The sequence below is a fragment of the Lacerta agilis genome, chromosome 5 (assembly GCF_009819535.1).
Source record: "Lacerta agilis isolate rLacAgi1 chromosome 5, rLacAgi1.pri, whole genome shotgun sequence".
NCBI lineage: Eukaryota > Metazoa > Chordata > Lepidosauria > Squamata > Lacertidae > Lacerta > Lacerta agilis.
This window is the reverse complement of record NC_046316.1, coordinates 89,405,730-89,431,208: the sequence shown is the minus strand read 5'-3', so window position 1 is coordinate 89,431,208 and position 25,479 is coordinate 89,405,730. Positions and strand designations below refer to the sequence as shown.

The window sequence follows — 25,479 nt, the reverse complement described above, 5'->3', positions numbered from 1 at the left end:
TTCAGCGCACAGATTTACAAATTCATGTGTACGTGTGACAAATGCGAGGGGACATCCTGTTTGGCTGTGTTCTGCAACATGTTCTTGACGCAATAATAGTGTATTAGTAATGCATTTATTCTGGGCCATTCAAATGTCATCCCATGTTATGAGTTGTTCCGTGCTGCTCCCACAAAGTGGATCACATTATTTCTATCTAGAGAGGCACTCTTGCACTATAGCACAACAAAAGCAGGACAAAAAAAAATACCCCCATAACATTTGTGGCATAGAAAGTTAACAAGAACTCAGCATAGCGTTACAGGCCATGGAAACAAAACAGTTGTATGTCCGCCTGAAAATTTTTGCAGGTGCAAGGAGTAGGCCTACTGATAGTATATAACCACTATGTACCATATAACCAATGACGTGTATAACCACCCCAATATCATTATGAGGAACAAGTCATTGTGAACACACAACAAAAAGGGACACCTGGAAGGGGCCTTATTGTGCAAATTTATATCACAGAATCAGAGTTGGAAGGGACACTGAGAGTTACTATATCTTCTAGTACAACCCCCTGCAACCAAGACAGATGGCCATCCGACATCTGCTTAAAAACCTGCAAGGAAGGTGAATCTATCACCTCTTGTGGGAGTTCATTCCACTGCAAGAACAGCTCTTCCTGTCAGAAAGTTCTTGGTGTTTAGTCAGAATCTCCTTTCTTGTAACTTGAACCCATTGGATCGTGTCCTACCCTCCAGAGCAAGAGAAAACAAGCTTGCTCCATCTTCCACCAATAAGCCCTTTAGATATTCGAAGATGATTATCATCCTATTATCTCCTATTGAGTCTTTTCTTTACCAGGCTAAGCATACGCGGGCAATGAACTTGTGATCCTTTCAAGGCTGCAGTCCTCACGCCGCTTACCTGGGAGTAAGCCCCGTTCAGTTCAATGGGACTTACTTCCGAGTAGACACGGCTCAGGACTGCATTGCTAAGATGCCGTGCAAGACTCTTTCCTGGGTTATCTCTGCAGCAAGCAGGCTAACGGGTTTACTGCCTCCCTGGGTTTTTGCACAGAGAATCATTCATACGAAGTGGTGGCAAAGACCCCAGGCGTGGGCCAGCCTCGCCTCGGTGAGGACTAGCGCCCCACATTCTCCCACCCCCCCACCACCCCCAAGGCCCAACAGACGGAAGCAAAACTCTCCACGACCACCGACCAGGAAGTGGCGAGCGGAAGCTGCACGTGGTTTTCAGGGCGCCACGTGGGCGGAGGATGGATTGGGAAGGCTCCCACCCACCCTCCCTGCCAGCCCTCCCCTCGCTTGGCTGCCCTTCCCCGGGGAAGCGATATGGAGGAGGAGGAGGAGGAGGTTCCGCGAAGGCGGCAGCTGCCGGACTCCAACGCCCGGTACCGGGACAGGAGCTTCTGGGACTCGCGGTACCAGGACGAAGGGGCGGCTCCGGCCGAATGGTTCGGGGGCTTGGAGCGATTCCGAGAGCAGCTGGAGGCGGAGCTGAGCCCGGGTGATCGGATCCTGGTGCTGGGTGAGTTGCCTGCCTGCCTGCCTGGAAGCGTGGTGTGGTCTGCCACATTATTATTTATCTCATATTCTTTGTTGCGTTTTATATCCCACCCTTTTGCTCCAAAGAGCTCAAGGTGGTGTCCGTGGTAATCCCTGCAACAACCCTGTGAGGTAGGTTCGTAGTATCGCAGAGTTGGAAGGGGTCCCCAAGGGTCATCTAGTCCAACCCCCTGCAATGCAGGAATCTCAACTAAAGCATCCATGACAGGTGGCCATCCAACCTCTGCTTAAAAACCTTTAGTTAAGGAGAGTCCACCGCTTCCTGAGGGAGACAGTTCCACTGTTGAACGGCTCTTACTGTCAGAAAGTTCCAGTTACAGGTAGGTAGCCGTGTTGGAGGAGACTCTTGAGAGTCCCATGGACTGCAAGAAGATCAAACCTATCCATTCTCAAAGAAATCAGCCCTGAGTGCTCACTGGAAGGACGGATCCTGAAGTTGAGGCTCCAGTACTTTGGCCACCTCATGAGAAGAGAAGACTCCTTAGAAAAGACCCTGATGTTGGGAAAGATGGAGGGCACAAGGAGAAGGGGACGACAGGGGATGAGATGGTTGGACAGTGTTCTCGAAGCTACTAACATGAGTTTGGCCAAACTGCGAGAGGGAGTGAAGGATAGGCGTGCCTGGCGTGCTCTGGTCCATGGGGTCACGAAGAGTAGGACACGACTGAACGACTGAACAACAACAACAACAACAGCCGTGTTGGTCTGCCATAGTCAAAACAAAATAAAATATAAATAAATATTAAGTTCTGCATCAATTTAACCCTCCAAATTGTGCATCAAGAACAGTCTGTATAAAAAAACCCATGAAAAACGTATGTACTCTTATTTTGAACAACTTATTATGGACAGGTAGGTAGCCGTGTTGGTCTGCCATAGTCAAAGCAAAATAAAAAATAAAAATTTCCTTCCAGTAGCACCTTAGAGACCAACTAAGTTTGTTCTTGGTACGAGCTTTCGTGTGAAGTGTGCATGCACACGAAAGCTCATACCAAGAACAAACTTGGTTGGTCTCTAAGGTGCTACTGGAAGGAATTTTTTTGTTTTATTTTGTTTTGTCAGAAAGTTCTTCCTGATGTTTATTTGGAATCTCCTTTCTTGTATCTTGAAGCTTTTGGTTCGTGTCCTACCCTCCGCAGCAGGAGAAAACAAACTTGCTCCGTATTCCATGTGACAGCTCTTGGGATAAGTGAAGATGGCTATCATCTTCCAGTCTCTTCTTTTCCAGGCTAAACATACCCAACTCTTTCAACCGTTCCTCTTAAGGCTTGGTTTCCAGTCCCTTGATCATCTTGGTCACCCTCCTCTGCACACCTTCCAGCTTGTCAATATCCTTGATAGGTTAGGCGGAGAGAGAGGCAGTAACTGGTCCAAGGTCACCTAGTGAGCTTCGTTGCCGAGCAGGAATTTCAACACTGTTTCTCCCAGGTACTAGTCCGACACTGATAAATAACAATAATAATTTATTATTTGTACCCCGCCCATCTGGGTGAGTTTCCCCAGCCACTCTGGTTAGCTCCCAATCAAGTGTTAAAAACAATACAGCATTAAATATTTAAAACTTCCCTAAACAGCCTTCAGATGTCTTTTAAAAATAGGATAGCTGCTTATTTCCTTGACGTCTGATGGAAGGGTGTTCCACAGGGCGGGCGCCACTACCAAGAAGGCCCTCTGTCTGGTTCCCTGTAACCTCACTCGGCGAGTCCCCACGCACTGTACTAAACCGGTGCAGCGCGGCGCCGGGACTTGCTGCTGGAGGGATCTCTGCTGGAGTGAACTGGCCCAGGCAAGGTAAACCTTGCTGACCCCTGCTTTAACCACTACACCACACTGGCTCTTATTGTTATTATTAAATTTGTTAGATGCTTTATCTTCCTCAGGGCAGTCCAAAGCAACCAACCAGACAATTGTTGTTGCCACCCGTCAGTTTCAGGAGACAATGGATGTGTGTACCTTTGGGGGCGAGGTCACACTCTTGGAAGGTTGCAGAGCCTGCTTGTGGCTGTAGAAACTGATGCAGAAGAGACATGTTTTGTTGCAGCTGGGGCAGATGAAGGCGTCTGGTTGTGCTGCTGCAGATCCTCCGCGGCATTTCTTCTCTCTCCGCTCCTCCCAGCTGTCATTCCATGTCTCTAGGCACTACGGTCATTCCCACACTGTGGGGTGGATGTTGCCAGCCTTCACGTCACGTTTGCAGACATCTTTGTAGCACAGTGTGACACATAACATGCAGACTTGGAGTAAGACCCTGGGGCCCTTTGCCAACCTGGCGCCCTCCAGGTGTTTTGAACTTCAACTCCCAGCATCCTCGGCCAGCTAGCTGGGGCTGCTGGGAGCGAGTTTGTTCTTTTACTTGTTTGTTTCATGGGCTGCTTGGCTGTAAAAACAAAACAAAACCTCAAAGGGGTTTATGAAACGAGAAAACAATAAAATCAAGAAAAAATTGCAACCCCACTTTAAAACAGGTTACAATACTAAAGCAGATTAGAATTACCTCAACTTTCAAAGCATCTGGCTAGGCTTGTCTAAAGAGGGATGTTTTCAAAAGGCACCGAAAAGCGTAGAAGTGAAGGCAGGGAGTTATAATCCGAAACCTCTGAAGGGTGCCAGGTTCGTCAAGGCTGTATGTGTGCACAAAATAGCAAAACACACCTCTCACTAGATTCCAGAAAATGCAAGAGGGGAGAGTGTTCTTGTCCTTGGGTCCTGATTGTGGCTTTCCCGCAGGAATCTACCACAAAAACTCTCCTTCAATGGGGCTTTTCAAGCACAGGTTGTATGGTCATCTGTCAGGGATTATTTAGCTGTGTCTCCTGCGTTGCCTGTTGTCTTTGTCCATCAAAAAAACTAAGATCATGGCCACTGGTCCCATCACCTCCTTGCAAATAGAAGGGGAAGAAATGGAGGCAGTGAGAGATTTTGCTTTCTTGGGTTCCATGATCACTGCAGACGGTGACAGCAGTCACGTAATTAGAAGACCCCTGCTTCTTGGGAGAAAATCAATGACAAACCTAGACAGCTTCTTAAAAAGCAGAGGCATCACCTTGCCGACAAAGGTCCGTATAGTTAAAGCCATGGTTTTCCCAGTAGTGATGTATGGAAGTGAGAGCTGGACCATAAAGAAGGCTAATCGCCAAAGAATTGATGCTTTTGAATTATGGTGCTGGAGGAGACTCTTGAGAGTCCCATGGACTGCAAGAAGATCAAACCTACCAATTCTGAAGGAAATCATCCCTGAGTGCTTACTGGAAGGACTGATCCTGAAGCTGAGGCTCCAATACTCTAGCCAGCTCATGAGAAGAGAAGACTCCCTGGAAAAGACCCAGATTCATAGCTGTCAACCTTCCTTTTTTTGCAGTGGGAAACGGCACTGGAAAAAGGAATTTCCCGCAAAAAAAGGAAAAGTTGACAGCTATGCCCAGATGTTGGGAAAGATTGAGGGCACAAGGAGAAGGGGATGACAGAGGACGAGATGGTTGGACAGTGTTCTCGAAGCTACCAACATGAGTCTGACCAAACTGTGGGAGGCAGTGGAAAACAGGAGTGCCTGGCGTGCTCTGGTGCATGGAGTCACGAAGAGTAGGACATGGCTGAACAGCTAAACAACAACAATGGCTGCGTTGCAGGGGGTTGGGCCAGATGGCCCTTGTGGGTCCCTTCTGAACATGCAGTTCTACAGTTCTGTGATCTGGTTGGCCACTGTGAGAACAGGATGCTGGACAAGATGGGCCATGGGCCTGATCCAGAAGGTTCTTAATGTCATTATTGACTTTGCCTCTCCTTGCATTTTGGACTGGTGATCCTTCCCATGGAGATGCCAAGGATTGAACCTGCGATTGAAGCCATTGCTCTGCCGACCAACTTCCGCCCTTTCCTATAAATAAAAATATTGCCCTACTATGGATTTGGACAGCCTTTCTTAAGGACCCACTTTCCTCACTACCTTTTGCTATTTTGCAGGAGGATTCAGAATTCTTTTGAGTTATAAAAATGTTCTTAGGATGTTGCTCCTATGAGCCACTAGGGGGCAGCAGCAGCACACAGTTGATCCATCAGTATGTTACAGGCAGTGGTCTCTGGTCAGTCTATGGAGTTTGTTGCTCAGCTCTTCCATGAAGTCTGTGCCTGTTTTGCACTGGTGTGTATGTGTGTAAATAGTTGCTTCAGTTGAGGCAAAGGGGCGAAATGTTCATGCAATCCTATGTGTGTTACCTGAGTTTGAGTTGCACCACCCTTTCCGCCAGGTTAATTTACACCACGTGGCCAGTTGGTGTGTGACTGATTTGAACTGGCTTAGGATCCAGCCTAAGTCTCCCCCACCTTGAGTCCCCCACCCGCAACACCCCTTTTTCAGGGCTTAAGATCTGCCAATCTCTGCTCAGCCAGCTGGGGTGGGATATGCTGGCCTGTCTCCAGCTGAGCCAGGATGCGGGAGTTACGCTCAGCTACCAAAACTGCTGGATCAAAACTCATTTCATCCCAATAGATCTAGACTTAGGGTTGCCCCCCCCAAGTATGCAGCTGGTGGAATTCACACTGGATAGCAGCCTTGTGGAGTCAGGGGGAGCAGACAAACTTGCAATCCTACCAGTTATATAATAATAATAATAATAATAATAATAATAATAATAATAATAATAATAATAATAATAATAATAATAATAATAATTTTATTATTTATACCCTGCCTATCTGGCTGGGTTTCTCCAGCAACAATTTAGGCAATTGTTGGGTTCCCACGATGCAGCTGAGCTTCAGGAGGCAGCGATGCTTTTCAATACTAGTTGCTGGAAACCGAAGGAGGGGAGAGGGCTCTTGTGCTCGGATCCTGCTTGCTGGTTTCCCACAGGCATCCGGTTGGCCACTTTGAGAACAGGATGGTGGACTGTATAGCCTGATCCAGCAGGGTCTTCTAATATCCTTTATCTTGCAAATGCAAGTGGCTCAGAGAAGTCTGTATTGGGGACTCCGGTGGATTCTATACCTAACAAACATAGTTTCTGCTGATAACACGGTTCCTGCAAATTGGGTGTATTTTTCATGTGTTGTGGTGCTTAATTTAGCAGAGTTCTGCCCTCCCTGCTTCAGATGTTAACGTAATGCGTTGGTTCTTTTGGCAAAGGAAAGAGGTGATGGAGTAAAGTGGGAGACAAAGAGAGGCAGCTGTCACGCTTTCCCCTCGCAGTCTTGGGCTAGAAGCTAAAAGAAAGGGGGAGAAAGAGAGGGAGGAAAAGTTGAAAGGGTTGCATTCGGAAGGTGCAGCTCTTGCCAGGGAATCCGTGATAATGTAAAATCCATTTACAGGTGGGTAGCCGTGTTGGTCTGCCATAGTCAAAACAAAATAGAAAATTCTTTCCAGTAGCACCTTAGAGACCAACTAAGTTTGTTCTTGGTATGAGCTTTCGTGTGCATGCACACGAAAGCTCATACCAAGAGCAAACTTAGTTGGTCTCTAAGGTGCTACTGGAAAGAATTTTCTATTTTGTTTTCATTACATCCATCTTCACAATAGAAGTTGCTCCCATCTCACACCTGGAGGGAAGGGGCTTCACTTCTCTTAAGGTCTTGGAGTACCCAGTTTTCCTGCAGAGGGGACAGAGGTCGTCACTGGGGAAGGGAGTGCAATGGAAACATTTGTACTGTATTTCTGCTGCAGGGATGACATTTTGTAAACAAGCAGTTCCTCCTGGCTACCACCAGAGGGCAGTGTGTCGGCCCCTGGAATAGATGCTTCAATGGCCTTCTCTGCCACAGTTCAGAACCTGAGTGATGCTCTGCTGCCCCTTTCGAAGGGCTGTTCTTGGTGGAGCACAGGTGATTTATAAACAGCGGATGCGAGCGTTGGCCTGGTCTGCAACTGAGAACCCATCCTTATAGGAGACTTTTCCGGAAAGCCCCTGTTTCAAAATAATGAATTTTTTAAATTTGTATTTTAATCTGTTATTTTAAATTGATTGTGTTTATGTTTTTTGCTGCGATTTTAATTAGTGTTAGCCACCCTGAGCCCGGTTTTTGGCTGGGAAGGGCGGGGTATAAATAAAAATTTATTATTATTATTATTATTATTCCTCAGCAAATCCTTCTGATTCCTTCTGCATCTCTGAAGTTGTCACCGTGAGAGTTAGGAATTTGCTTTTCTCTTTTTTACCCTTTAAAACCCCTTCATGGATCACTGCCTTGTCGTGGCAAAGGGGCTTGAATTACTCAGGGAAGCTATGAGCTATGCCGTGCAGGGCCACCCAAGATGGACAGGTCATAGTGGAGAGTTTGGACCAAACGTGATCCACCTGGAGGAGGAACTGGCAACCCACTCCAGTATCCCTGCCAAGAAAACTCCATGGACAAAGACAACAGGCATATAAAAGATATGACGCTGGAAGATGAGCCCCTCAGGTCGGAAGGCGTCCAACATGCTACTGGGGAAGAGCGGAGGACAAGTACAAGTAGATCCAAAGCTGATGAAGCGGCTGGGCCAAAGCCGAAAGGACACTCAGTTGCGGATATGCCTGGAAGCGAAAGGAAAGTCCAATGCTGTAAAGAAAAGTATTGCATAGGAACCTGGAATGTAAGAACCATGAACCTTGGTAAGCTGGATGTGGTCAAAAATGAGATGGCAAGAATAAACATTGACATCCTAGGCATCAGTGAACTAAAATGGACGGGAATGGGCGAATTCAGTTCAGATGACTATCATATCTACTACTGCGGGCAGGAATCCCGTAAAAGAAATGGAGTGGCCCTCATAGTCAACAAAAGAGTGGCGAAAGCTGTACTGGGATGCAATTTCAAAAATGATAGATTGATCTCGATACGAATCCAAGGCAGTCCTTTTAACATCACAGTAATCCAAGTTTATGCACCAACTTCCAGTGCTGAAGAAACTGAAATTGACCAATTCTATGAAGACTTACAACACCTTATAGAAATGACACCAAAGAAGGATGTTCTTCTCATTATAGGGGATTGGAATGCTAAAGTAGGGAGTCAAGAGATAAAAGGAACAACTGGCAAGTTTGGCCTTGGAGTTCAAAATGAAGCAGGGCAAAGGCTAATAGAGTTTTGTCAGGAGAACAAGCTGGTCATCACAAACACTCTTTTCCAACAACACAAGAGACGACTCTACACATGGACATCATCAGATGGGCGACATCGAAATCAGATTGATTATATTCTCTGCAGCCAAAGATGGAGAAGCTCTATACACTCAGCAAAAACAAGACCTGGAGCTGACTGTGGCTCTGATCATCAGCTTCTTATAGCAAAATTCCAGCTTAAACTGAAGAAAGTAGGAAAAACCACTGGGCCAGTAAGATACAATCTAAATCAAATTCCTTATGAATACACAGTTGAAGTGAAAAACAGGTTTAAGGACTTAGATTTGGTGGATAGAGTGCCTGAAGAACTGTGGATGGAGGCTCGTAACATTATACAGAAGGCAGCAACGAAAACCATCCCAATGAAAAAGAAATGCAAGAAAGCAAAGTGGCTGTCCAATGAGGCCTTAAAAATAGCGGGGGAGAGAAGGCAAGCAAAATGCGAGGGAGATAGTGAAAGATACAGGAAATTGAATGCAGATTTCCAAAGAATAGCAAGGAGAGACAAGAGGGCCTTTCTAAACGAGCAATGCAAAGAAATAGAGGAAAATAACAGAATGGGAAAAACCAGAGATCTGTTCAAGAAAATTGGAGATATGAAAGGAACATTTCGTACAAAGATTACCACAATTAAGGACAAAAGTGGAAAGGACCTAACAGAAGCAGAAGACATCAAGAAGAGGTGGCAAGAATACACAGAGGAACTATACCAGAAAGATATAGAGGTCGCATACACCCCAGGTAGTGTGGTTGCTGACCTTGAGCCAGACATCCTGGAGAGTGAAGTCAAATGGGCCTTAGAAAGCCTTGCTAACAACAAGGCCAGTGGAAGTGATGATATTCCAGCTGAACTATTTAAAATCCTAAAAGATGATGCTGTTAAGGTGCTACACTCAATATGCCAACAAGTTTGGAAAACTCAGCAGTGGCCAGAGGATTGGAGAAGATCAGTTTACATCCCAATTCCAAAGAAGGGCAGTGCCAAAGAATGCTCTAACTACCGCACAATTGCACTCATTTCACACGCTAGCAAGGTTATGCTTAAAATTCTACAAGGCAGGCTTAAGCAGTACGTGGACCGAGAACTCCCAGAAGTGCAAGCTGGATTTCGAAGGGGCAGAGGAACCAGAGACCAAATTGCAAACATGCGCTGGATTATGGAGAAAGCTAGAGAGTTCCAGAAAAACATCTACTTCTGCTTCATTGACTACGCAAAAGCATTTGACTGTGTCGACCACAGCAAACTATGGAAAGTTCTTAAAGAAATGGGAGTGCCGGATCACCTCATCTGTCTCCTGAGAAATCTCTATTTGGGACAAGAAGCTACAGTTAGAACTGGATATGGAATAACTGATTGGTTCAAAATTGGGAAAGGAGTACGACAAGGCTGTATATTGTCTCCCTGCTTATTTAACTTATATGCAGAATTCATCATGCGAAAGGCTGGGCTGGATGAATCCCAAACCGGAATTAAGATTGCCGGAAAAAATATCAACAACCTCAGATATGCTGATGATACAACCTTGATGGCAGAAAGTGAGGAGGAATTGAAGAACCTTTTAATGAGGGTGAAAGAGGAAAGCGCAAAATATGGTCTGAAGCTCAACATCAAAAAAACTAAGATCATGGCCACTGGTCCCATCACCTCCTGGCAAATAGAAGGGGAAGAAATGGAGGCAGTGAGAGATTTCACTTTCTTGGGTTCCATGATCACTGCAGATGGTGACAGCAGTCACGAAATTAGAAGACGCCTGCTTCTTGGGAGAAAAGCAATGACAAACCTAGACAGCATCTTAAAAAGCAAAGACATCACCTTGCCAACAAAGGTCCGTATAGTTAAAGCTATGGTTTTCCCAGTAGTAATGTACGGAAGTGAGAGCTGGACCGTCAAGAAGGCTGATCGCCGAAGAATTGATGCTTTTGAATTATGGTGCTGGAGGAGACTCTTGAGAGTCCCATGGACTGCAAGAAGATCAAACCTATCCATTCTCAAGGAAATCGGCCCTGAGTGCTCACTGGAAGGACAGATCCTGAGGCTGAGGCTCCAGTACTTTGGCCACCTCATGAGAAGAGAAGACTCCCTGGAAAAGACCCTGATGTTGGGAAAGATGGAGGGAACGAGGAGAAGGGGACGACAGAGGATGAGATGGTTGGACAGTGTTCTCGAAGCTACTAACATGAGTTTGGCCAAACTGCGGGAGGCAGTGAATGATAGGCGTGCCTGGCGTGCTCTGGTCCATGGGGTCACGAAGAGTCGGACACGACTGAACGACTGAACAACAACAACAACAACAACCCTTTAAAATAAAATAAAAAAATACCTTCCTGATGCTATTGCTGCTAGATAAAAAAGGAGACCGTATGTATTTGTCGATGCCCTTTTCAGAATCCTTCAAAGCCCCAGTGCTTATTTGCTTAAAAGTTAGATTTCTAGCCGTCATGACTGCAGCAGCTGAGGCTGAAAATGTAACAGTGAGAAAGGCGGGAAAAAGTGAAAACCAAGAGGCAAATTAAAGTGTGCCTGAATGTTTTTTTTCTCCCCTTTTCCCTTTTTTTGTCTCTCGTGACTTGAGCCCATCTGTCAGTATTTTTCGAAGGCTGACTCAGGCTTTTCACACTGATGGTTAATAGTAAGAATACTGTAGAGCACGAGCTACTTGCCCGCCAAGTCTGATTTGGCATCTGCCATGGAAATGATATGCAGATTGTTAATTGCACAAACCTTAAATATTCAAGTTGTCTTTGGCTGTCTGTCTCAGGTATAAAAATATATCTTGTTTTAATATTTATCTACAAACGGGGTATCTGTTTATACTTTTAACTTTCACATTTATATCCTGCCTTATGGGCTTATTAGCCAGGATCCTCAAGGCAGATTAATCTGGTGAGGATGTCCCTGCAACCTGAAAATATATGGCGGTTTTATGAAAATCTCACCTCTTTCTCCCCCCCCCCCCAAAAAAAGAGATGCAGATCATCTGATATTGGGAAATTGTCTTTTTTGGAACACATTTTATAATACGTAGCTGGTAGGGAACAGTAATATGACACAATCCTGTCTACAAAAACTGACTGACAGTACAAAAGCTTACGGAAATTTCGCATGGATTATTAATGCCTGGGTTTCTTTAAAAAGGGGGGGGGGATCTTAGCAGCTATTGTTGGTCCACAGCTCCCATAATCCCTGACCACTGCCCATGCTATAGTTAATTGTTGTGGCTTTTTTCACTTACCCCATCCCACTGTCCTGCTCACAGTTGTGAAGAATATTCCAACGTTTTGAATGGCCCGTGTCACCATTAAGAAAAAGAGGCCGGAATAGGCCAATAGATATGTGGACTGTCCCAGGATCAAGTGACTCTTCCTCTTTAAATTCTTAAACTAGCTCAGGGTAGTCTTCTGAACTAGCCAGGTGTTTAACTGAGAATCAGTCACAGTCAGCGCATCATTTGTAAAAGACTTTAGAGCCATCTTGCCCCAAAATGGCAACTAGACATTCCGTTTTGGTCACTGTAACTTTGCTTTAAGGGGACATTTGGCGCATGGGTTATATATCTGAGTTTCTAATACTGCTTTTGGTCACCAGTCATGCCACACTTGCCGACGTCGCCCTTTGCTTGCTCATGCATTCAAAATGATTCCCTCCGTAGCACGTGGCTTGGCTTGCTCACTTGAGCCAGCTGCGGAGCTAATCTCTTGGCAGCACATCTGCTGTCTATTTATGGCACGTGGCAATCTGAGTGGTGGAAGTTGATGGGAGAGAGGCGGGATTGGCAGGTGGGCGGGCTAGCTTTGCAGGAAGGGCTTCATCTTTGCGGCCTCTTGGCTTCTCCCAGCGATTCTGTGCATTCAGAGCAGCTGCCTTGCGCTGATTTAGAACATTTTACATCTTGCTCAGTGTGACTGACAGTTGCTCTCCAGGGTTTCAGACAGGGAGCGTTCCAGCCCTACGTGGAGATGCCGGGGATTGAACCTGGGGCCGCCCGCGTGTGAGTCAGATTCTCTGCCAGGGAGCTGCAGCCCTTCCCTTAATGCCTTGTGCTGTCAAATGGCATTTCAGAACAAATTAGATTAAAATAAAATCTCCGCAGAGTACCAAACGCAGAAATAAGCCTGCATCTGTGCAAGAGTTTTCAGTGTGGCAAGTGACGGCGTCGGCCTCATCTCTGCTGTGCTGAATCTGGGATACCTTCACCTTAAAAGCTGATGAAATTTCAGGCAACAGCTCTCTCAACTGGGAGGAAAAAATGCCCCAGCTAGTTATGCAAGCCTGGCTAGCAAGTTAGACTCCCCATTCTTCTCTCTTGCTGAGGGATCTTGATGTGCCTTCTTCTGTTCTTTCCTCCTTTGAACTTCTCCCAAAGGCTCTGCCGTGCTGGGCACCCTGTGCCCCTGCACCCTAATCACAGCCAGCAAATTAACAGAATCCTGCCTTACCATTTGCAAAAGTCCCAACTGGGACGGAGAGGGCTCTAAGCCTCCATTAATCCTACCTGATGGTTTATCTCTTTGATCTGATTGCTGCTGCTGTGGCTTTTAACGTGGTGGCTCCTTAATCTGATACAGGGAGGGAGGCTGGAGCTTCCCAAGCAGGTTGGGATTAACTGGGTCTAATCGCCTGAGCCTGTTAGAGGGCCTGTCTGCTGGATGTGTGATTAACAGTCGTGGGATCCTTTGCCGTGCTGGAAAACACAAGGGGTGAAGGACAAAATGGAAGGTGCGTCTGAGTTTGAGGTGGCAGGCGTTGAACCTGCAAATCGTGCAATCCACTTGGGGTTGAGTTTCCAGCGGCGAAGCCCCTGTTTGGTATCAGGAAGGGTGGGGTTCTGCCTCCAGCATCCTAAATCTGCAGCACTTCTCATTATTTCTGGAAGTGCCATTGTGGGCCACAGAGATCATTCTGCGTGGAGGGAGAGATCATAGCTCCGTGGCAGAGCGTCTGCTTTGCATGCAGAAGGTCTCAGGTTTGGTTCCCCGGTATCTTCAGGTGAGACTGGCCAGGGCTTCCCACCTGAAGCTTCGTAGAGCCGCAGCTTGTCAGTGCAGACAGTTCTGAGCTAAATAGACCCATGATAGACTTGGGAGAAGGCCGGTTCCTAGATTTCTGCGGGTGCTGAGATCATTCTGTGACTCTTTTGTGGGAGGATCTAGACCTGGAATGTGGAGCTGGTGGCCTTTCAAATGTTGTCATGCAACAGTTCCCATCATCCCCCATTGTCCGTGCTAGTGGGGCTGATGGGTGCTGGAGTTCAGCGACACTTCGAGGGCGCTACGTTGTCTAGAGCCAGTGTGGTGTAGTGGTTAAGAGTGGTAGACTCGTAATCTGGGGAACCGGGTTCGCGTCTCCGCTCCTCCACATGCAGCTGCTGGGTGACCTTGGGCTAGTCACACTTCTCTGGAGTCTCTCAGCCCCACTCACCTCACAGAGTGTTTGTTGTGGGGGAGGAAGGGAAAGGAGAATGTGAGCCGCTTTGAGACTCCTTCGGGTAGTGAGAAGCGGGATATCAAATCCAAACTCTTCTTCTTCTACTCTTCTAGACTTCAATAGCATGGAGAACCTCATATGCACAATGGTACAAAACCAAATCCTATCTTACACAGACATAGAAATCATGTGAAACAAGTCTGATTCATTTTTATTTTATTAATATTTATTACATTTTTTAAAATCCCTCCCTCCAAGGTGGACATGTTTGTCTTTTCCCTTCAATTTTGCCCTCCCAATTTTGCCATTTTACCACTCTCCCTTCTGGCTCCCTTTGAGCATTTTGGCCTGGCTGGAATATGCACCCCCCCCCCCCGCCCAGCCGGTGGAGGATAGAGATGGAGATGTCTGAGTGTGTGCAGTAACTAGTAGGAAATCTTGGAGCCAAATTCTTCTTTGGATGCCTGGCTTGTGTAATGCATGATTACTCTACCTGCAACCCATTTAATATATTGTAGACTGAGGGGAGAGGGAGGGAGGCTGGGGACTGTGCAGGTGAGAGCCTAGTAGGGCGGCCTATGTAGATTGAGCGTTGGGATCCTTGTGCCTTCCTCTGGGTGTAAGTGTAAGTGCCAGGCGTACAAATGCCAAGCCCAATGTGGAAGTAATTAAAGCGCCTTTTGCAACCCACTCATTAAGTGCTGCTTCATCTCTAATTAAGCTAATTGTGATCCGCAGCACCCACTCGGTCCTGCTTTTCTCTCTCCGCAGCCACCTGTGGCTTTCTGGGTTCGGTAAGCTACCAAAGGGGAACAGTCTGCGGGGTGTGTGTGTGTGTGTGTGTGTCTTCTTAGAATTGCCTGTCTCTGGAGTTGGAAAAACGAAGCGTCTTGTTGCTGGGCTCATGGGTTTTTTGTTTTTGTTTTTTTGAAAGAGAAGCATCACGGCTCAAGGTTAACCAGAAGTTTTAAAGACACCTGCTGCTCTCTTTATCAGCAGAGTGACATTCTCCCAGTCACCAGCCCCAGTCACCAGTCTGCCCAGACCATTTTGGACCAGCTGGAGCTTCAAGACACTTTCCAACATCAGCCCCAACGACATGAGACACGCCAGCCGTGTTGACTGTCTTGGTAAAAGCTAAGGCTGATAACCTGTAAAGTTAAAAAATAAACAAAAAAGGTTGTTGGGCTTGCAGGAGGTTGGGCTAAATGACCCTTTGAATTCCTACAGTTCTATGATTCTGTGACTTGATGGGCCTTTTGTCTGACTGATGGATCCTTGGCCAAGCCTTCATAATCCTAGAACACATCCAGCACTCAGCAAAGGCCGTGCATTGCAGGGAAAGAGCAACAGCAGCAGGACTGTGGGCAATCCTTTGTTTACAGTTGGCCAATACGTGAAATTCTTCAGAAATTCTTCAGCGTAACTAGTCCAAGCCAATCTCTTTTACAGGCTGCGGGAACAGTGCTCTGAGCTACGACCTCTTCCAGCTGGGCTATACAGACATCACCAGCATTGACTACTCACCCATATGCATTGCAAGCATGCAAGACCGCTATGCCCATTGCCCAGGCCTGCACTGGGCAGTGATGGACGCCCGGGCCTTGACCTTTGTGGATGGGAGCTTTGATGTGGTGTTGGAGAAGGGCACTCTGGATTCCATGATGGTGGAAGAAACAGACCCATGGAACGTCTCCTCCGGGGCTAGGATGCTTCTGGATCAAGTGTTAACAGAGGTGAGCGGCAAGAGTTCCTGTTGGTACCTGGGCCGGATGGCACCATCACCAACCATTTCCATGTGTGACTTCTTGAATCTTGGCCTGTTCCCAAACTTTAAGGACATTAGACAAGTGTCACTACATTGGTTTTTTTCCCTTGCTTGCTGTTCAGTGCTGCAGAATCATACATCTCTGATGGGAAAAAATCTGTCCTTGCTTATGTTTCTAGTCCTCATGTTCATGACTGCAAAGGATGTGATCTCTATCTCTGTCCCATGGTCTGTCCTTCCGTCATGCTGCAATCACACAGCTCCTTTCTGGTGGGGGGGTGGCGTTCCACAAACCCCAAGATCTGCAAAGGCTGAAATATCGGATAATAAACAAGCAAGCAATACATATCTGTATATAAACTGATCCTCACAAATGAATCTGAATGTGGGATATTGAGTTGGCGAGATGCAAAATGTAGATTGCAAACACAGCTTAGGCAGCCCTAGAAATCTTGTCTTCCCCCTTCATTTTCCAACATATTCCCCCCCCCCCCGACCACTTCTAGAAGAAGTGTGGATTGGGCTCATATATATAACCCATTGAATCACCCCAAAACCTTGTTCTTTTAAACGGGGTTGTTGGAGTGGGAGGCCCTGTCTTGTCCTACATTCTGCCTATGTTTCAGGACTGATCCTGACCACGATGCCCCTTCCATGGCCTCCTAAAATTGACAGCAGTCCTCAGCCAAGTCAAGATGGTAAATGACAGTCAGATAAAGGGCAGCATGCCTCCCCCCCCCCGGAAAAAACATCTCCCTCCCATTGTGGGGTTTGATAATCAGCCTGTAGCTCCCTTGTTCCCCTAGAGGTTTGATAGCATTCTGCAATGGGGGGGCAGTCGTGTAAATGCACCCCAAGCATTTGCTGCCAGAGGGAGGGGTGAAGGGGTTGGTGGGAAGGGGGGGTGGGTAGGACGCATTGGCCGGGGGGGGGGACACACGGCAATTTCCCAAGCAAGCTTATTTTTGGGATGATAACAAGAAGGCACAGTGAACAGCGCCCTGCGCCAGCAAAGGGTGGGGTCGTTACAGGTTTGTTTTTGTTCTTGGTTTTATTGTGTATTTTGTGTTATTTTTTTTAAAAAAATTATCTTGCGAACAGCCCTGAGATCTTCGGATGAAGGGCGGCATGCAAGTTTAATAAATGAAAAATAAACAACACTTGTTGGGGCTCTGATGCCCCATCAGTTTTACTTCCGCCATCACCCCCCACCCCCACCACTCCCAACCTTTCAGAATCTTGCACATTAATGTATTATTTTTTTTGGGGGGGGGGAATCTCTTCCCTCTTTCTCTGTCACAAAAAAATAGAGAGAGAGAGAGGGCCCAGCTTGAATCTCCCCGGTTGCCATGGCAATGCCGCTCTGTCATCAATGGCTGCTTGCAGATGGCAGGGTTTGAGTCCGGGAGGAGAGAACTTCTTTTTTCATGTTTTTCTGGTTAAAGGGGTAGCCCCAGGGAAGTGTCCTGTTTGCAGCATTTCCGTGGGGCTTGCATTGGGGGGGGGCGCGTTGGTAGCGGCAGCACGGGGATGTGGGGGAACAGCTCACGCAGGCTGAGCATCTTCACCCCTGGGGGGGGAGCAGGCACGGTTGTTGCCAATAGGCCTCTGGTGTCTTGGTCTAAGAAAGTGGGGGGACAGAATGCGTTGATATCCAGTGCCCCCCCACCCCATTTTGCCTATCTTCCCCTCTTTTTAGCTTCTACGGGGGGGTCTCTCTTTTTTCCTTAAACCCCCACCACCACCAAAAAAAGGTCAGCTGGTTCTCCCTGTTTCCATGGAAACCCTCATCCCTATTGACTAGGCCAACATGGCATTGCAATAGGGACAGGCAATGCCTCCAGGATATTATTAATTGGTATGATGTGTCCATAGCAGCGGGAACCATATTGAATTTGGCTCTGTGTGTTTTATTTTTGTTTTATTTTTTTGGCGGGGGGTGGGGGGTGGGTAGGAAAGTACAGGATTGGAAATTGTGGACGGCAAGGAGAGGGGAAGGGAGAGGAGGAGGATTCTTCTACACTCGTTCTCGCTCTCTCCTCCAGTCTCAAGTCTTTCCCTACAGCATTTCTCCCTTCCCTACATTTCTCCCTCGCGGCTCTGTATTATTTTTGGGGCTCTTTTTGCATGCATGTGGGGTGTAAAGTGGCGAAAGATCTTTGCTGAGTCTCCACCAAAGGAGTAGGGGATGGGGGGGGCGGTATCTAGCCTAGCTCCACTCACGAGTAGACCCACTGAAATGAATTGGCGGGAATGCAGGAAGCCGCTGTCCGCTGAGCAAGACCTACTCTGAGTAGGGTTAATGTTGGATAACCCCCTACATTAGCTCTAGAGCAGCTGGAGTCATTTTGCTTCCCGTCCTGCCTCTGCCTCCCATTATTTCCTGTCTGATTTCTCACCCGGCCAATCTCCTGCTTGAGTGCTTTCGCTGGGTGATTCCGTGGGTCAGCCCCTCTCCTCTCTGCTGCTGCCCTTGAGGGATCCTGCCATGTAGGTCCCTCGTGTCTCTCTGGCGGAGGCAGGCGAGGGGATCAATCCTTCCCTCCCTGCATCCCCCCCTCCCCACAGCGAGGCTTCCTGCCCCACAAACTCCCCAGCCCTCCCGAGGAACCGGGAGACTCCCTCTGGCTGGCATCCTCGGATGACTTTCGCTGTCGAGCCGAGAGGCAGCATCTGCGCACGGTCTCCTCGCGAGGGCCTGAGTGCTTTGGAGTGATCTCCCATTTCCCTTGGAGCTAGCAAGCCAGGCTGCAGCGACAGAGCCATTTAAAGTGACTCCAGAATCTCCGCTTCATTTCAGCCATTTCCAGAAAAAAATAAATGCTGGGGGTGGGGGGAGAGAGGAGGCAGACGGATGATTGACTCATTTTGTTAAATCTGGCACGTCGGAGTAAAAGGGTTTCTCTGTGCTGTCTTTACAAAGGTGAGCTGTCAAAGGTGTGATAAAGTTCTAGTCAAGAATTCTATCGCCTCATATATTTATTTAAAGTTTGGTGCTTTTTTTAAAAAAAAGAAACCAACAGAATCCCACACTATAGCCAACTTCCAGAGCAGTTTCCGGATCAATAAACATGAGAACGTCTCTACCCTCAGGCTTTCGATCTTACAGGGCACGGCAATAAAGGAAAATGCGCCAGGAGGGAGGAGGAAATAAGCAAGCTCGGGTTCAAGTTCTTGATTGCTAGTTGTTCTGATGGAAAGGAAAGTTCAAGGAGAGGATGCTCCAAAGGCTGGCAGTCTTTTGGCTGTGCCAGTGGAGTGGTCTTGTATCCTACCTGTTCCCTCTTCTGCTGCATTCTGGCTTCTGGTAGGTGACGAAGAGCCTGTCACCTGCTGCATGTTATTGTGTTGAACGGTGGAAAAAGCTCGCTACCCAAGTGGCAGTCTTGGACGTCAGAAAGAGGGATTTTCTGTCACCATCTCAAGTGGCACGATCCAAAAGTTTAGCATCTTCTACTCTAGTGCACAAAGGAGGTTGCAAACTTGTGCCTGGACTGTACCATTTCAGACTGAAGGTGGGGGTTCACATGATTGAATGCCCCTCCACACAACAAACCAGTGTGATGTGTAGAAAGGCAGGCTACAGCACCCTTTGCCCTTCCATGCTAGTCTGCAGGGAATGTTTTTGTGAACTTCCACCTGGTACGTTCTGAATTGGTTTATTCCAAGCATAGGTTTACCAGCTGAATTGAGAACTAGGCAAGGCAGGGGGCACCAGCCTTTTTGGGAAGGAGACGAGTAAGGCATATTTGTAATTTTGAGAAAGTGCCCTGGCTGCCACTCACAAAATGGCTGCCGTGGGGGCATGGCACAATGGCTGCCACATCTTTATGAGCTGAAAAAGAGGGCCATAAAATGGTGTGGGCATGTTAGCTTATCCTCTACCCCATCCGTGGGGTGCTGCACTGCCTCACAGAGAAAAGCTCTTTGCGCCTCTCCTCTGTTCAGAATGGAAGAGAGGCAGCATGTCCTCTCTTGGAAACCTGTGAAATGTGGACATGCTCAAGCCGGTGTGTTCGATGTAGGAGAGGCTGAGCTGGCGCAAACAGGAACTGAAGAGGACGGGCAAACAATGCGCTGTTGATTCAGGCGCCATCGAAGCTCCTCGTGAGCGGTAGTGGTGCACACTGCTTGCAAGGGTTAGATAGCCAGCCTCAGAGCTAAACGGACTCGTGGTGTATGGATCTTGGCTCCTTCGCCCAATGCATTGCAGCTCCAAAGTGTTGCAGAAATAGGGTCCAAAGTCTGGATCTGCAGTCCTAGAAACAATACTTCCCTGCTTCTCTCCCCTCTTCAATTTAACAGCCCCCCAGAGACTCTGCAATAGCTGCCAGTTGGTCAAAGTCCATGCAGCTGTCTCTAAGCAACAGCATTTCCTGTTCTGATAACCGCAGGCTACCCTGGCAAAGGGGAAAGCTTACTGGATCTCATTCAGTGAATATGATGGCCCCCCTTGGAATCTTTTCCTCTCTCCATCTCTCTGTGCCTCACTTGTGTGAGAAACTTGGTTCAGGAGCTGGAGCAGAACATCTCTCTTCCCTCTCCCTCCTTCCCTGCAGTTGGACTTGGGTGCATCTTCTGCACACACACACACACACACACACAGACCCCCCCCCCCCAATACACACACCTCATCTGCACTGCTTGCTGTCCCTTGATGCCAGTTTACACTGGAAGAACACAGCTCTTATTTCCAATCGAATCCCAGGTTTCTATATGGGACCAACGGGGTGAATTAGAATTCCCTTCTCTGAGTGCCAGTGGTTGTGTAAACTGGAGGTGGCCTGCTAGGAAATCCACGGGGCAATATTTTTAGGGTGGACTTGACCTGCAATATTGAAATCCAGGTCTAGATAAATAAGAACGTAACATACATCTAGTCTAGCATCCTGTTCTCACAGCGTCCCTGTGGGAAACCCACCACTGGGATGGTGCACAAGAGCACTCTCCCATTCTGCAACTGTTACGCAGAAGAATGATTGCGTCTGACTGAATTTGGCTAATTCTCCTTTATAGCCCTCCAGGGTGGGGGCCATCACGGGCTCCTGTGGGAGCGAGTCCCATACTTTAAGTATATGCTGCCAGTTGAGCCTTCCTGCCACAGGTGCTGCAACTAAAAAGGCCCTGCCTTGGGGACACCACCACCTGCCTCCTTCTTTGGCACAGAAGGTCCACCAAGGAAGATCTTGAGATGTGCACATGCGTGTGTCAGAGCAGGAGCTCCACAAGGACAGGGACGAGGGACCTGCGCTTCTCCAGGAGTTGTTGGACTATGGTTCCCTTCAGCCCTAGCCAACAAGGCCCATTGGTGGGGGGAACTGGAGTCTGGCAACATCTGGAAGACCCCAGGTTGTCCACCCCTCTCCTGGAGGTGCGCTGGTGCCAAACCATTTAGTCACGGTGACATGCCATGTTGAAGGATGCCCCGCATTGTGTAACAATAATCTGCCTTGTGTTATTTACATGAGGATTCTCAGCAGACCTCTTGCGTTTTGGCTTTTGGGGGCTAGCCTGGACTTCCCCTGCAACTATTTTGCACTTCAGTCCTTTTCGGCCTCAGGCAGCCTGGCCAGCAGTTATATCTATGGCTCTCGGATAAAGAAGCAATGTAGACCCTGGCTCTTTCCCAGATCTGCCTAGTAATTAAGCAAATCGCAGGATTAAACCAAAGCAGGCTTCTCCGGGCTAGAAAGTGAGAGTAAAGCAGCCCACGGACTTTGTTGGACCATTTCAAGCGCTGCCCGAGGCAACGTGAGTTTCCGAATCTTTTTGACAAAGTTCTTCCCAGTCGTGAAAACTTGGCGCATGCTCCTCCTGTGCCGAGAGGCCGGTTTCTTTACCATAAGGACCACGAAGGCATTCAGCTGTGTGCAATGCCTGGGTGTCTTCTTCGGTCAAGGTGACTCGAATCCTGCAACCTGTATAAATTATGCAGCGTTGCACATTTATTCCTGAGGTTGCAGGATGTATATTTCTTGTGGTGTTCTCATAGAGTGTAGGGTGGGGAGTGATGAGGACCTCAAGCCCTCGTCCCCTTGAGCATTGGGGACACTGCTCAGCACCCCCTTTTGTGATTTTACCAGATACTTCTCGCAATGCTTTAAAGGAGTGGTTCTCAAACACACTTTTCTCTGGGCCACACTTTCAGAATAGAAATTTCATTGCGCCACACCAAACTCTTTTATTGATAAGAAATGCAACACAACCAGGATTGTCCTAAGTATCTATTGGTGCCCTTACCCTTGTTTTGAAAAAGATATCTATCCACATTCTGCAAATAAAAATATATTATTTTGATGCTATACTACAATGCACTGAAAAGTTGATAAGTTTTTTGGATGGCCCTTGAATCTTCCAGATGAAGAAAATATAAAATGCTGATAAACTGCACTCTGGAAGACGGGACAGCACACGGTGAAACAGATGACCCTCAAAGCATGCTCGTGGCTGAGTGCAAATCTTCCTGGCCACACGAGCAAAAGTATATCCCATTTGGGGACCGGGAAATGTCAAAACACAAGGACTTCCGAGTTGCTTTTTTGCTTAATCCAACCCTCGAAATCCAGCATGGATTTATGTGCTGCAGTGGTTTTGGACTTGTGCCTGTCCCCCCTTCTGCAACGGCGAGCTCCTTCTTCTCCCCATAATCCTCTTTTTTTCCCCCTAGCTGCAGGAAAAACACCCTCCTCTCTCTCTCTCTCTCTCTCTCTCTCTCTTTCTCTCTCTCTCTGTGTGTCTTACAACCCCCTTTGCTCCATTCTAAGAGGACTCTTGCAGCCTCCTGCTACAGGCTGTTCCGGTTAACTGGTGAGTCATGAGAGATGAAGGGCATTCAATCTCCACCTGTCATGGGGAGGGGGGGGTCCGGGCAGCAGAGGGCGGGGGTGTTTCCTGGGCTCCGCTGGGTGCACGCCACCAGCAAGAGCTGCGCAGCACAGTGCAGGGCGAGGAGGGTGGAGAGGGGGAGGAAGCAGCCGGGCAGGCAAAGTACTGGCGGCTGAGCGCCAACAGCAGAGTTTAGCATGCCGATCACGCCGTCGCTGGCCGTAAATGCCTTTGACTTTGGATAAAGCCAAGCAAGAAAATTGATGTTCTTTCCCATCCTATTAGCAGGAGCTTAGTTCCAACGAGGAGAAAATGATGATTAAAAGGGTCAAGTCCACTCGGCTTCAAACAAGACGTACCTTGGACACAGTGTCTCTTTAAAATCTTGGCTCAGGAATGTTCTGGGGAGACAGTGGGGAGCAGGAAGAGGAGGAGGAGAAGGAGAGCGGATGCTCATGGAGCAAGGATGGAAGCAGGGTGCCTTGTTCTTGGCTCCACTGGTTTAAATGACCCCCAAAAGGCAATACATTATCTTGCCTTTATTGCTACATACTACCTGTGCAGTAGGACCAGAGCTCAGTAGCAGAGCATCTGTGTTGCATCTAGAAGGCCACAGGTTAGATCCCCAGTGACTTTCCCAAGTAGCCATTGCCTGCCAGGTAGGCCAGTGGCAGCTCTTCTCCAAGACTAGTGCTTGTAGGAGCAGTGGCCCAGATGGGGAGGGTTCTCTGACCAAGAGAAGTAATAACTGCCTTGCTGCATCAGCCTCGGTCCTGTATACCTGAAGGAGCGTCTCCACCCCCATCGTTCAGCCCGGACACTGAGATCCAGCACCGAGGGCCTTCTGGCGGTTCCCTCACTGCGAGAAGCAAAGCTACAGGGAACCAGACAGAGGGCCTTCTCGGTAGTGGCGCCCGCCCTGTGGAACGCCCTCCCATCAGAAGTCAAGGGAATAAACAACTACCTGACATTTAGAAAATACCTGAAGGCAGCCCTGTTTAGGGAAGTTTTTAATTTGTGACTTTGTATTGTATTTTAGTATTTGTTGGAGGCCGCCCAGGGTGGCCGGGGAGACCCAGCCAGATGGGCGGGGTATAAATAATAAATTATTATTATATTATTATAAGCCCACCCTCTCCCCCCCCCAGCAGTCTGTTAGATAGAGATGGGCATTCATAAGAAATCCCAAAGGCAATGACCTTTTCCTTTGTTTCCCCACATTTGAGTAGTGGAGAAGATTGTTGGTGTTGGTGTTCAGGGGCCCTTGCCGCACACGGTCACTGACGTCCAAGCCAAAGGAAGATGCTTCCATGATTTATATAGATTAATAACACACACACACACACACACACACACACAATGAGTCCTCTGAAATGTTGTCATTCTTTTCCGCCCAGGTGAGCAGAGTCTTACGCCCTGGCGGCCGGTTCATCTCCATCACCTTCGCTCAGCCACATTTCCGCAAGCGCCACTACGCCCAGCCGGCCTACGGGTGGTCCGTCCGGCACGCCACGTACGGGAGCGGATTCCACTACTTCATCTACGTCATGCGGAAGGGCGAGGAGCTGTCCCCTTCCGACCTGGCCCTGGGGCAGAGCCTGCACCTGCCCCCCCGGACTCCGCCCCCTGTACGCTACCTCCAGGACCCAGACAGTGAGAATTTTCTCTCTGCCATTGACCTGTGAGCGGCTGGCAAGGAACGGGGGGCGGGGGGGGAAAGAGGGGGCACATAAAACTGCCCTTGTAACCACGTGCCAATCTGCCTGCCTGCTGCTCAACTGCCAGAGTCAACATTTTCTCCCAAGTCATTTTGGGCAATTTCCCGCATATTTATTTTTTGAATTGAAAGAAAGGGGAAAGGCTGCAGTTGGCAACGGGAGCCAATTCCCCATGGAACTGGATGGGAACGTTTTCTGCAGCCAAATCTCTTGTAGGAAAGGAACATTTCCCTCCCTCTTTCTGCATCCTCTCTCGTGCCTGCACTTTGGAGCTGCGAACCCTGTCCGTGGAAAGGGGCGAGGTGTTGGAAATTCTGGTTGTTGTTTTTAAATCTCACTGCTGTGCCTTGAATCCCCGCGATCCCCTGGTTCTGCCGGGGTGGTGCTGTGCAGAGCGGGCTCCTTCGCCAGGAGAGGAAGATCTAGAGTCTCTTTGCCATCTTGAAATGTGGCTTTATTCCGCTCAGCTGGTCTTTTTAAAGGCAAGTGATTGCCAGTGCTGCCTTCACATCTGGCCCACTGGTTGGTCCTGCCTGTGACAACTGGCAGAACAGAAGGCCCAGGACAATTCTCTTCTGAGGCTCTCGCACACTCTTCAGGGTCCGCTACAGCATTCCACTAAAATATCCCAGATTCTGCAACTTGGAACCACAGTTCTGCAATTAGAATTCATTGGGCAGATTAACTATGAGCATGAGAGTGGACTTCTGCATGTTTTGTCTGTTTCGCTTTGGATAGTTTTTTAATGCCAAATCGAACGGTGGAAGCTGTGTCACTTGCTGGGAAAGGGGAATCGGATTTAACTAGAAGCAAAGGAGGAGCAGGGTTCCTGTTTCTTGTTGTCATTGTATTGCAGAAATTGTGCGCATAATTGTGGCTTTGTTTAGCAGGAGTGAAAAGTTGTGCCTCTCTTCTGCACAGCCGTTAAAGGCACAGCCAACCCCTTTGCATCTGGTCTTGGATAGCCTTGCAAAACATGTCTGTCCCATGGAATTGGGGTCAAGGTCCATTGGATATGAACAAAAGCTGTTGTTGATCTGAAATGGGTAAAGAAACAAACTTCATTTAAGCATTT

General features: G+C 48.0%; 1 protein-coding gene across 1 annotated transcript; it reads left to right on the top strand.

The window, feature by feature from the left end:
- The first annotated feature begins 1,295 nt into the window (after positions 1 to 1,295).
- EEF1AKMT4 (EEF1A lysine methyltransferase 4) lies at positions 1,296 to 24,419 on the top strand. Its single transcript, XM_033150802.1, has 3 exons — positions 1,296 to 1,536; positions 15,546 to 15,829; positions 24,084 to 24,419. Exons 1-3 carry the CDS (start codon positions 1,341 to 1,343, stop codon positions 24,369 to 24,371), a joined length of 768 nt encoding a protein of 255 aa, XP_033006693.1. The 5' UTR covers positions 1,296 to 1,340; the 3' UTR covers positions 24,372 to 24,419.
- Positions 24,420 to 25,479: the final 1,060 nt, after the last annotated feature.

Excerpts from the sequence above, each read along its gene's own strand:
- EEF1AKMT4 (XM_033150802.1), top strand. The coding sequence starts at position 1,341 with ATGGAGGAGGAGGAGGAGGAGGTTCCGCGAAGGCGGCAGCTGCCGGAC. Across the intron at positions 1,537-15,545 it reads TGATCGGATCCTGGTGCTGG|GCTGCGGGAACAGTGCTCTG; the intron begins GTGAGTTGCCTG and ends TCTCTTTTACAG. Across the intron at positions 15,830-24,083 it reads TGGATCAAGTGTTAACAGAG|GTGAGCAGAGTCTTACGCCC; the intron begins GTGAGCGGCAAG and ends TTTTCCGCCCAG.